This window comes from Chinchilla lanigera, unplaced genomic scaffold (assembly GCF_000276665.1).
Source record: "Chinchilla lanigera isolate Chin_1 unplaced genomic scaffold, ChiLan1.0 scaffold00088, whole genome shotgun sequence".
In the NCBI taxonomy this organism is placed as follows: Eukaryota; Metazoa; Chordata; class Mammalia; order Rodentia; family Chinchillidae; genus Chinchilla; species Chinchilla lanigera.
The window spans coordinates 7560345-7572462 of NW_004955489.1; the positions used below are offsets into that span (position 1 = coordinate 7560345).

Consider the following 12118-nt stretch of genomic DNA (forward strand, 5'->3'; position numbering starts at 1 on the left):
TGGTAGGGAATTAACAATGGTGGTTGTATTACATATTGATATCTTCAAAGTGGCCCTCCTTTTATCCTTAAAATAAAAAAAAATAAAATAAAAAAAAAACAAAGTCAGGATCCTTTTGCTTCAGACTACCATGCTAGAATTAAAGGTGTATACCATGCCATCAGACTCGAAATGTCACCATTTTTATACATGCGAAATATGAACAGAGTATAATTGTCTCCATTCGACAGATTAATCGAGGTTATTTAGGGGTTATGGTTGTCAATATAATAAAACAATAGTCACAAAAATAATTTAAATGATTTTTATTTAACTCAAACAATTATAGGGATCCTGGATATTCCTTTCTGAACATAAACATGGATTTAACAAAACAAGTGTTCATGTTTCCAGTTTTAAACACTTTAGCTTTACATGTGGAATGCAGATATTTGAGAAGGAGTTGCAACAAAGCATGAGATAATGCATACTGGGTTATGAATTAGGCCAGTCTTCACCTCCATCTTCCCATTTATAAATCCTAAATTGGAGGGGGAGCTTTTTTGCTTTTTCATTTCACAAATGATTGCTCAACACAGAATGAAATACACCAAAAGAAGAAAATAGTCTTTTTATACCTAGGAGAGAAGCAACTACTCTTAAAATGATCATTTCAAGGTAACAGACATCCAAATTGATGTGGTTTTCTTTGAAACCTCATCAGTAAATCATTTCTTGCACAGTAGGTTCAGCATTAACCCTGCATTTAGGATAGGTAGTGTTATGGAGGGCTGGCTGCTGCATACCAACGTCAGTATCAAGTTCTTCTTCAGGAATTAGAGACTGTCCCGGATACCAAGCAGGACAACACTGGCAAAAAAACAAAAAGTGAACTGCAGATAGGTCAAAACAGGCCACATTTTCTCACAGAAAAATGTCATAAAATATTACATGGATATTTAAATGCTAGGTTATAATAAAACAAGATGGAATCTATAATTTTAATACCTTATGTCCAAATGATCTTTACACAGGTTGTATTTTCCTAAGGCAATTAGACAATACATACACCCTATTAAAGGCAAACATTATATAGTTGCCATGTGGTGAAAGCTATTTTTATAGTTGCTATAAAGCTTATATTTCTCTCCACTCATCAGATTAGCGAACAGTTTGAACAGTTATCAGATGAAAAACACAAAATTGCTTGCTCCGTTAGATGCCTTTTAAAGAATGATGTTGTCTTCTTCAGTTATCCTCGATTTTTTGAAACAGGAATTTCTCTAATTTTCAAAGAATTTATGCTGCTATGTTAAAAGTTACCATTAGTCTAAATGATCTGAACATTTCCCTTTTTAAAAGCTTCCCAGAAAACTTAGTGTTTTTCGAATTGTACATTTCAATAGTTAGGACAGAAACCAAATCTCAGCGAGAAAAGAAATGCCCTTTTGAGTCGTCAAATATAAGAGCTCCACCAGTTTATCACTTGCCCAGTTTTGCAGAAATTCCATTCACATAGCTCCTATGAAAATCAACCAGTTTTACCTTATCAAATGACCCAAAGAACACCGCAGGTATCCAGGGGAAACAGTTCACCAGTGCATTTTAGCTTGAATTTAAAGTCAATTTAAGAGACAATCAGGGCTCTGTAGAGCTTAAAGGGACAAACTCTTGTCTAACCAGTGGTAAAGCTTTTCCCATTTAATGAACATTTTATTTTGCACACTTTTGGTATCAAGAGATTTACCCAGGAAAAAGCTCAAACCTCAGGGTTCAAACGACAGCATGGAAAAATATACAGCAAGCACCATTTACGTCCTTTGATCTCTCAAAGATGTCAATATACTAAGTCTACTGAGGGAGTGGGAGGCGTGGCCGAACCCGGGGAGGAAACTTGGCCCATAGGAAAGAAAAAAAATCAGTTTGGTGGCAATTTCAAAACAAGTTTCCAAACTGCTGAAGAGGCTCCAGTCCCTTTGACTTGCAGAAATCATACATAAGAAAAGGCCAGAAAATACTATAGGGCATGCTTATTTTAATTGCTCAGGGGTTTCCAATGCAAAGCACGACAACTTAAATGCATAGTCCAAATTCTTGCTCCAAAGCCGTCTTCTTTGTGCACTGAAAAGGAGGAGAGACAACCCCATCAATTGTTCTCTGCAGAAAAAGGCACTGTTTTGCAGATTTCTCCCAGATCAGGGCCAGTCTTGCTAATGACCTGCCCACCCACCTGGGGCCCTTCCTAAGGTGGCCCTCGGAAACTGCCCCACACCTTCAGAAGCCGAATGCTTGACACTGGACAATCCCAAGGGGGATTGCCTTCCTGTTTGGCAGTTGCTCTCCATTAAGACGCAACGTGAAAGAGTTCATGCTGCTTATTTGCCTAGAGGAGCTGGGAGTCAATAACCACACTTTCAAAAATCTCACATTTTCCCCTCTCACGACGGACACAGCTGATGGCGAACCCGCAAGATTTTTTTTTTTTTTCCTTTAGACAAAACCTGAGGTGGAGATCCCAGAGCTACCCAGGGCTCTTTCATAAGAGCATTGAGGCAGTTAAGGAAAAGGTGAATCAAAGTTTTAGTGATTGTGGCCTTTTCCCTTTCTTAATCTAAGATCACCAGCTGTTATGGCACACACAAAAGCCAAGACAGCACCGATTTAAATGAGATATGCAGAAAACGGGGCCTGGGCAATACGGAGGGTGCAAGCTGCCAATGGTGCAAGCTGACAAGCAGGGCGACTACATTTGGAAATGGTGCCTGAGGACCCCCCTCCTCACGGTCCCCTCCACTGACTGAGAAGGGACCAGTGTCCACTCCTGCGCGTTTTTAAGGGGTACGGGGGACTGTGGTTTCCAGACTGGAGCACCATAAGCGCAAAGGGCATCCCTCATCCATGAGGGCTCGGGGGAACCGTTTAAATTGGGGCAGGAGGGTGAGACGGCCTGTGACGGCTTTTAGGTCCCAGTCCCGTGGGAACTCCAAACCCCAAAAGGCCACATCAACTTCCACGAAAAGGCCCAGGAAGAACTTCTTCCGCTTTGGCTTTTTATTTTTCTAACAATTCTGCGTTCGACCGCCACGACCTACATCCTACCGCGAGGTGCCTGGAGCTGCGGGATAATCTGGGGAGTGGAAGGCACAGGGCAGTGTGGCAACCCCTAGTCCGCGTCGAGCTGCCTGCACGGGGGTTCGCATCCTGCCGCCATGTTCATCACTGGAGAGCCGCCCCCAAACCGGCCCCCTTGCCACATCCCTCTCCTCCCTCATTCCCTCCCTCCCTCCCTGCTTCCCTTCCTCCTCGCGGCTCGGCAAAGCAGCTTTCAACTCCCCCCCTACCCCCGCGCGGCCAAATCCGATTCGACGGCTGCGGGCTGTGCGCCTGCGCGCCGCGGGCGCGGCAGTGGCGGGGGGCGCCCGACTGTCCCCGGCCGCGGCTTGAAAAGGCCAGAGCCACGGGGAGCGGGGGAGGAGTTGGGGCCCCGACTGGAGCCTCCTCTTTCCTCCCAGCGGGTCCTCGCTCAGGTCCTGGCCCGGCTCTCACACGTGCGCGCTAAAAACCCACTTCAAAGTGTGTTCCCGGCGCGGGGGCGGCCCCCGTTGGGCCAGCCCTCGGGCTCTTGCGCGGGTTGCCACCCAGGCCTCGCCGCCCCCTCTGTGCCAGGAGCTGCGGGGACACCACGGCTGCAGCGAGGCCATCCACTCCTCGCGCTTGAACCCCGGGACCGGCCAGCGGCCTTCGGGCCAACGAGCACGGCGCTCGCCATCCAGCTCCCCACCTCCTCTGGTTTCTGAAAATGAACTGAACACAAAGTTTGTGGCCGGCGCTACGCTGGCCTTCGGAGCTCACCATTGTTTGGGTTCATATTGACCCCAGGTCCGGATTAGGCAGCGGCTGATTCCTGCTTTACAGCCCCGACGGCCTAATGAGGCCGGGAGGCGATGGGGCGCTAAGCGTCCTCGGAGCCTAAGCGACCGCGACCGCCGGCTTATGACCGCCTAGGGCCCTGTAGGTGGAGGTCAAAGGGTCAGCGGGCTGAGACCGCGGGAGAATTGGCCCTAGGAAATGAGGTCCCCTGCTCCCTGCTAGAGCATCAACCCGGAGTTGCAAAAACTTGGTGTGTGGACAGAGCCCGGGGGTGAGGACAGTCCGACAGGAGCCCGGACTTCCAAACGCCAGGGCCTCTAAGGCCAGAGGCCTGTGAGAGAGGGTCAGCCAAGATGCCAAGACCTAAGAACGTTTTTCGGGGGATGGGCACCCGGATTCTTTCAGAAACTTGGGTGAAGGGCATTTTCCGCTTTGTTTTTGAGGGATCTTCTCAGCAGGATAACGGAGAGTCAGAGACTAAAGAGACAGAGAAATCAGGCGGGACTCAGAGGGGGGCGGGACCAGGGCACACCAACTTTCCCTGGGTGGCTTTGTGAGCTAGGCTGCCACTCACCCACCTCTGACTTTCCTGGAGCTAGAGCCTTCCTGGAGCTAGGACCAACTGCCACGGCCTGGATGCTGAGCTATAACCTGCCAACTAGATGGAGGCCACACTTCTATCTTGCATGGAAAAAGCTTTGGAAATAGTCACCTTCCTTTTTCCCACCCAACAGTGGGAATCCTATGTTAAATCACTCGTTTTTGAAAAAGATAATGGGCTTTAACAAAAGTCGTACCAGGTGCTTAAAATAAGGAGCAGATTATTAAGAGCCTAGCATGGGCTTTAGCACTGAGGGGTGTTCAATAACTCTTAACATTATTTACTGCAAATTCAAGAATGTAAATGTGTACTGCCAAAGCCGGATTTAGGGAGGAAAAAAATCTGCTTTTTCTTTTATCTAAAATCGATAGTTTTCTCTTTCAAAAATGACATGGGCATATAACATAATTTTGAGAAATCTGCTGTCCCCAAATTAGAGGTAATCATATAGAGGGGCTAAGTTTTTATATTCTCCTAATATTGATTATCATCGGTACTTAATTGTCATCTTCCTCGCTTAAGACACAATGCTTTCCTGTAAAAGTTTATGGTGATTTCAGGCATCTAAGAAAAGATGAAACTCTTATTTGTCTCCTAAGGAGGTATTTCACGCGTGTAATGGGGGGTGGGCTCGTTGCTGAGTGAATTTGGCACCCAACCCATCTCCATTTAAGGTGAGGTTGGGGGATGGGGAGGGACCTCCTGGAGAAACTCTTAAACTGTGGAAGTTCACTGCATAAATTAGAAGAAAAGCACACTTTCTAGATTTCACAGTGGCATACATTTCGAACCAGTCTTAGGAATATACACTTTCTGAAAACTTGCTGAACATGTAAATGGTCTCTGATTTGAAGTGAAGAAAAAAGCCTCACAGTAATGTGGTCCAGCCCCCTCAATGTCAAGGTCAAGACTGGAGTGCCTGAATGGGGAGTAGGAGACTGGCCAGATACCTGCTCATCATTTGTGTAACCATCCCAATCTCTTCATGGCATTTAGGCTTGGACATTGGTGGAGTAAAGAGCAAAAGATCCCATTCTCCACTTGCAAAAAATTACCTCCAAAGCAATTTGCAATTAGAAACTGTCCATAATTAATTGTCTGTAACAAAGGTCAATAGATAACAAAATAGATTGCTTCAACTGTATCCAGGGAGTCAAAGTTTCTTTTAATCATGAGAAATTCTCTAAGCATTGCAATTTTAGGTTGATTTATTTGAACATGAAAAAAATATTGGGCACCAAATACAAAAATGTTATAACATAAATGAGATGTGCCAGTACTTTATTTCTTAGAAAAGAACAACAAAATTCTAGAATTGAAAATGATTATATATAATACCAAATTGACTGCCACCAAAAAACCCCCAAGCACTGCCCCTTAAAGAGAAAGAGGTACTTAAGCCTATTCATTACATTTCTAAATACTTTACAATTCCTTATCTCCACCTTTCTGTTATTCATGCAGATTGGCTCTCAATAACAAACAGCACCCTAATAAGAAAGGTCTCAATACTCTACCCATTCCAACCCCCCAAAATAATAGTTTTTTTCCACAGAACCATGATAAAAAGAACTGTCCAAATGAGTTGTTTCACTGAAGATTAAATGGATTGTTAACATTTTATCACAAAGCAAACAACCATTTTTCATTGTTATTGATTTTAATGGAAACAATGTCTTAACATCTTTGCCTACAAATAATGAACTTTAAAAATAACATTTTGCAAATGTTTTTTTCCATATTATCATTTCAGAACTGCAGTAGTTATTACACCACTATGTAAATGTTATGAATAATTGTGATAATTATGAATTGAACTATGTACAGCAAACAAATACTTCGCCTTCCAAAATTTAAATGGAATATGGTTCTTTTCAGAAACACGTTAACTATAAGTAAGCAGTGCTCAACTGGCCTTGCTTATCACCTCCGTTCCAGACATATGCTATGTTTTGAAAATTGAGAGCTAGATAGATTTGGTAGGCAGATTAGATAAGTCATAGATACAAACATATAGGTATATGGGTGATCTCTAGATAGAACAGACATGCATCCTGCCACAATTTTCATTTTTATGTAAGGTAATAAAGAACTAAGGGACATAAAACTAATTAGGTTACCTTATGTTTATATATGTAGGGCAGGGATGATTAAATCCAGCTTCTCAGTCTTTTGAAGTACAAGATTGAGATGTCATGGCCACTAACTGAATTGATCAGTAATATTTGATTTGCATGCCGAAAATCCAGGACAAACACATTTAAACTCGCAGTTAACCATCTGAGCTAGAGATAAAGAAAGGAAGGTCTTCCCAGATGGAAACTGACACTGTAAGGAATCTATACTGCAATAGAAAAATAATTTAACAATTAAAAAAGGGATCTGAGTGAGTTATAAATACCAACAAACAAGATTCAAATTTGCTCACATCTCCTCTTTGTAGGAGGCTGTTACAAAACAAGAGAAAAGAGTCAGCGGTTCAAAAATTGTAAATTGTGTTCTTCTTTCAAAACAATAAATTTTAATGCTAAAGCAGTTATAATCAAAAGCTGTACAGATCTGTTAGAAAACATTTATCCATAAATATTGTTCAGTTCCCGGCACTTGCAGCAATAATTAAATTACAAACGATAAATATGGCATCAACGGATATGTATTTACAAAAAAAAAGTTATTACAAAAGGCAACTGTATACTAAACGTCACAATCTGTGTAGAGTAACATCATATCCTCAGCCTGAAAAAATACTGAACAACAGTTTCGACCCCATTAGACAAAGATACATTCACAAGTGTAATGCTTTGAAGAAAAGTTCAAGACATAACAGGACTTTGGCATGGTTTAAGACTGTGAGAGTTTAAACAATCACCACTAAGGCGAAGAATTTCCATCATTTTAGCATCACCACCACCAAGCCTTCTATAACTTCCTCAAGAAACAGGACAATTGTTAAAATGAACTGAAGGAGTTTCAGAATGGGGTGGGCAGAGAGCAAGAGGAAAGGGAGAAAAAAGCCATGAAAAGATTTTGTAAAAAATCCTTCAAATGCCAAAACGTATTTTCTACTCCTGAGAAAAGGGCATGGCTACTTTTGGATCTTGCCCCAAACCTTCCTGGATAATTGCAATTGACAAGATGTAGCCCTATATATGGCCTCTTGCGTTAAAATCTCCATTTCCATCTGATGGGTCTCAGTTTTCTTTTTAAAATGCATTTTGGTTGTCCTCAGACGTACCATTCGTTAAAATTGGGAGGAAGTCCAGGGTTGTGGCTGGTGCTAGTTTGAACTGCAGAAGGGGTTTTAGTGGTATCTTTACTGTTTGCAGAAGCTATAGCGGGTGGAGTGGAAGATTCATAGCCTGAACTGGCAGCAGGGGAGGAATCTGACCCTTGAGATTCATGAACCTAAAATTAACATGTATATATTATAATGAATATAATTCCAACTGGCAATGTGCAAGCAAAAACAAGAGCAGAATTTGAGCACTGTAAGAGCAAGACCGCCCAGTGACCCACTTAAAAGTGAAACGCTGCTTAAAAAAAAAAAAAAAAAAATCCCTATTGCCGATGTCTAGAAAACCCAGATATGTTTGCCAAAAACGAGGTTCTGTCCTAAGACTGGCATTAGAGAAAAGGGATAAAGCACTCTGTTTTAGTCATGCCACTTCAAAAATGCTTCCTCCCTGGATAAAGTGGGTAAACAGTTACTGAGCGGGGCTCTACAAATCAGTAACCCCGGGCCCAGGTTTCAACTTGGGAAAGCAGGTATACAGAACAAGTGGCACAGGGGTCCCAGGCAATGCCAAGTCACAGACAAATGTGTGGGAACCAGAGCGCGCTCCTCGGCCCTATTGTTTTATGGAAAGCCGAAGAACAAATGAAAGATTCTCTCCCGCGTTCCACGCGGCCACTCTCGATCCCCACCTCGGGCTGAGCCGGGAAGAGGCGGCCTCTGTAGCCTCCAGTCCTGGTGAGCTCGGCTAGAGCTTCCCAGTAAACCGACTGCTGCTCCCTCATCTCTTTCCGCCTCCCAACTCTGCTCTCTCCTGTCCCCACCCCCATCCCCAAAATGGGTTCAAGGTGTCACCGCTGAAGCAAATCGGATTTAACGTGCAGGACTGAGGGTTGGCAGAGCGGGCGCTTCTGTTCCGCGGCCCGGAGTCGGGCAGAGTGTTTACAAACCGCCGACCGCTAATAAAGAGGTAATTACCTTCATGTGTTTGCGCAGGGAGCTCGGATGCGTGTAGGACTTGTCGCACACTTTGCAGATGTAGGGCTTATCCGAGGTGTGCACATGCATGTGCTTCTTACGGTCGCTGCTGTTGGCGAAGCGTCTGTCACAGCCTTCGAATTCACATTTGAAAGGTTTCTCACCTGCAAAATGCCAAAATGCAAAAGAGAGAAATACGATCAGGGTCAGGAGCTTCCCAGAGCCGAGCGGCGGGAGACCGAGCGCGCCCGGCGGTCTTCCCGGGGAGGGAGCGCCGACTGGGGGAAGCTGCGGCATCTCTTTTCCCTGGAGGAAAATGGAGAGCGTGAGTTGAGCGCGCTGGTTCGGGAAGTGGTGGTCCGGGGCGGGGTTGGGGCAGGGCTGGCCCAGAGCCCGACCGTCCCTTTGTTCTCGCAGGACAAGGAAGCTCCTGGCCCCTCCGAAGTTTCCCCAACTTGTGGTTCCACCCCAACCCCTCCAGGGCTCCCAACGCGCGGACACGTTCCGCCGCCACCACGGCGACCTACCCGAGGCAGGACAATGGGCCAGGGACAGGAAAATCCCGCCCAGCCCGTTCTTTGTACCTTTTAATTTGCCTCTTTCAAATGTAGCGTCACTGGTAAATACGGTTTTAAAAAGACTGGGTAGTCATACTTCATGTTCGAAAAGAGAAAACGATACAAACGCAGGGACTACAGACACTTTCACAAGATGTTCTGAACAAGCCACGAAACTGTGCTGCCTTTTCTACTTTTGCTTTCCTCCCAGGGGAGTGAACTGAACCTGGAACTCCAAATAAAAATAGTTTGACAAAAGTATCAGTCATTTAATGAGGAGATGTGCCAATCAAGTGTAAAAAAGAGCGGAAGTAACTGAAAGTTAGTTTTCATTAGCATTTCTATGGTTCCCTTCCTCGAATGTGTGCCGAGAGCTAAGTCGCTTGTAAGCAATACACTCTCAACACGTTCGGAGTCTCTTCACAGTAACCCAGAAAAGAACACAAGAAAAGGCGGCGCCAGTTTGTTCCAGGGCGCGAGAAGGTCCCAATTAGTTCCTGAGACCGCAAGGCGGCCGACCCTGGAAGTCAGAACTGGGCAAAAGTGCCGTGGGTCGGGGAGGGCGAGGGGTGGGGGGGCACTGACAGCGCTTTCGGCCCCAACGGCCTCTGCGGGGCGCCGCCCCTTTCTTTGGCCTCTACCCTTCTCCCACGCGTGGCAGGTCCGCTCCGTGGCGGGGTGCCCTGGTGAACCCACTTTCTCCCCCTTACCTGTGTGGGTCCTCTTGTGGATCTTGAGGTTCTCGGAGCGGGCAAAAATCTTCCCACAGCCCGGGAAGGGGCACGGGAAAGGCTTTTCGCCCGTGTGCACTCGGATGTGGTTGACCAGTTTGTACTTCGCCTTGAAGGACTTGCCCTCGCGGGGGCACTCCTCCCAATAGCAGACGTGGTTGTTCTGCTCTGGGCCCCCCACATGCTCCATGGTAACGTGCGTCACCAGCTCGTGCATGGTGCTGAAGGTCCGGTCGCAGCTCTTCTTGGGCCGGCTCAGCTGAGCCTCGTCGATCCACTTGCAGGACAGCTCCTGCTTGATGGGCTGCCGCATGTAACGGAAGAAGGCCCCCGGCCCGTGGTGGGCCGCCACGTTCACGCCCATGTTCATGTTCATGGGGCTGTAGTTCGGGAACTGCGCGCCGGCTGAGTAGGGGTCCGTGCGCGGGCTGGCCACCGGGCGGTACGGGTCAGCGCGGCCGAACAACTCCCCGCGCAGACCCAAGTGGACCTGGTTATTGTCCACGTGCCCTGTGGGCGACGGGTGCCCAGCGCCCTGCTCATGCAGCCCAGGAAAGAGCAGGTAGCCGGGGGGTTCAGGAATACCCGCCGGGGCGTGCAGGCTGCTCGCCGAACCTGCAAAGAGCCCGTGCTGCCCGCCCCCAGAGGCTGCCTCGCTCAGCCCGGAGCCCCGCTGGCGGAACAGAAAGTCGCGCGTGGAGTTGAAGGCGGCCGAGGCAGCGCCGCCGTAGCTCGGCACCTGGCTGGCGTGGTGATGGTGATGGTGGTGGTGATGGTGGCTCAGGGCGTTGGCGTAGCCCGAACCCTGCGGTGTGAAAGCCGAGCTCTGACCCGAAGACAGATCGTGCGCAGCGGCTGGGCTCAGTTTGAAGGCAGCGGCGGCGGCGGCGGCGGCGGCAGCGTGGGTTGAGTCCCCGAAGGGATTCAGTCCCATGCCCGCCGGCTCGCGGTTGGGCATCTCGTGGTGGCGCGGCGCGCCGAAGCTGCCCACTCCCAGCCCGGGGAACTGCGGGCCTCCGTCCAGGAGCATCGTCATAGATGGGACGGTCTGCACACAAGCGATCCGGCTGAAGTGGGCAGCGGTGAAGGCGAAGGAGGAGATCTCCGAAGTGCAGTAGTAGGATGGCGGCGGTAGGACACTGCAGGGAGACCCCTGAGGCGCTACCAGGAGCTGCAACTTTCCGTCGCTGAGAGAGTCTCCTGCAGAGGGATAGGAGGGAGGAGGGGAAGAAAAAGGAGCGGGGGTGGGGGAAGAAGGGGGAAAGGAGGAGGGAGAAGGGAGGAGAAAAGATTCTAGGACTAGATCTGGTTTAACAAACTAACAGGAGCGCACAAAGAAAAATAAGCAAAATAATAAGTGGAGGGCGGGGTTTGTCAGTCCTGTCCCGGGTACCCCTCCTCTCCCAGAGAGAGCGGAACCTCCGGGCTAGGAGGCTCCCTGGGTACAGGCCTCCCCGCTGGGCTGCGCCAAGTGGCGGAGCCGGATCGCGGCCGGCGGGCGGGCAGCGGGCAGCAGGCAGGCTCGATCCTCGCCGTTCGCCTGGCAAGTCCCAGCCTCTTCGCCTCCAGAGTAATGTCCTTGGACTGATAAGTCAATCACTCACTCCTCTCACATAAACCAAGCGGGAGGCCGGGCGGCGCGCGCCAATGGGGAGCCGGCTGCCCCGCGGTCACCTGACCCCCGGCCCCACAGCCTATTGGTGGCCGCCACACTGATTGGCAGCGCGAAGCGGAGAACATGGCAGCCGCGGCAGAGCGACCGCAGCTGATTGGGCAGCTGCCCGGCGCCTGGCAGGTGAGGCGGCTGCTGCCGGGTGTCCGCGAGTGGGCTCCGCGGGGTTTGCGCAGCTGTACGGGACTGGGGCCAGGCTTCAGCCCACAAACACCGGGGCGGAGCTGGCCTGGCTCCGGCTTCGTCCCGGCTCCAAACGGGCCCCAAGCACCCCTCGCGCGCTCTTTACCCGCCTTAGCTAAAGAAACTCTTTGCCCCGCTAAGATCCTCACTGCCGCGCCTCTCCTTCGGCGCAGCACGGGACGTCCGGCCCTGCGAGGGCCCCCGCCGCGACCCACCTTCAGAAGGTTGTCCCTCGGTGGCGGCAGGACGCAGATCGCGGCGTGAGCGCTGCAGTTTTCGCACTCCCGGCGCAGCCGCTGCTTTCACCCCACTCGC

The 12118-nt window shown here is 48.8% G+C and overlaps 1 protein-coding gene across 2 annotated transcripts; it reads right to left on the reverse strand.

Annotated features, from left to right (window-relative positions):
* Window positions 1-339: 339 nt before the first annotated feature.
* On the reverse strand, window positions 340-11395 carry Zic3 (Zic family member 3). 2 transcript variants are annotated; one of them, XM_005404576.2, is made up of 3 exons: window positions 9928-11395; window positions 8661-8824; window positions 340-849 (listed from the first exon to the last, which is right to left on the reverse strand). In XM_005404576.2, the coding sequence occupies exons 1-3, from the start codon at window positions 10982-10984 to the stop codon at window positions 700-702; spliced, it is 1371 nt and encodes a 456-aa protein (XP_005404633.1). In that variant the 5' UTR covers window positions 10985-11395; the 3' UTR covers window positions 340-699. The 2 variants fall into 2 exon arrangements, with proteins under 2 accessions (XP_005404633.1, XP_005404632.1); XM_005404575.2 differs by lacking the exon at window positions 340-849 and adding an exon at window positions 5643-7855.
* Between the last annotated feature and the right edge of the window lie 723 nt (window positions 11396-12118).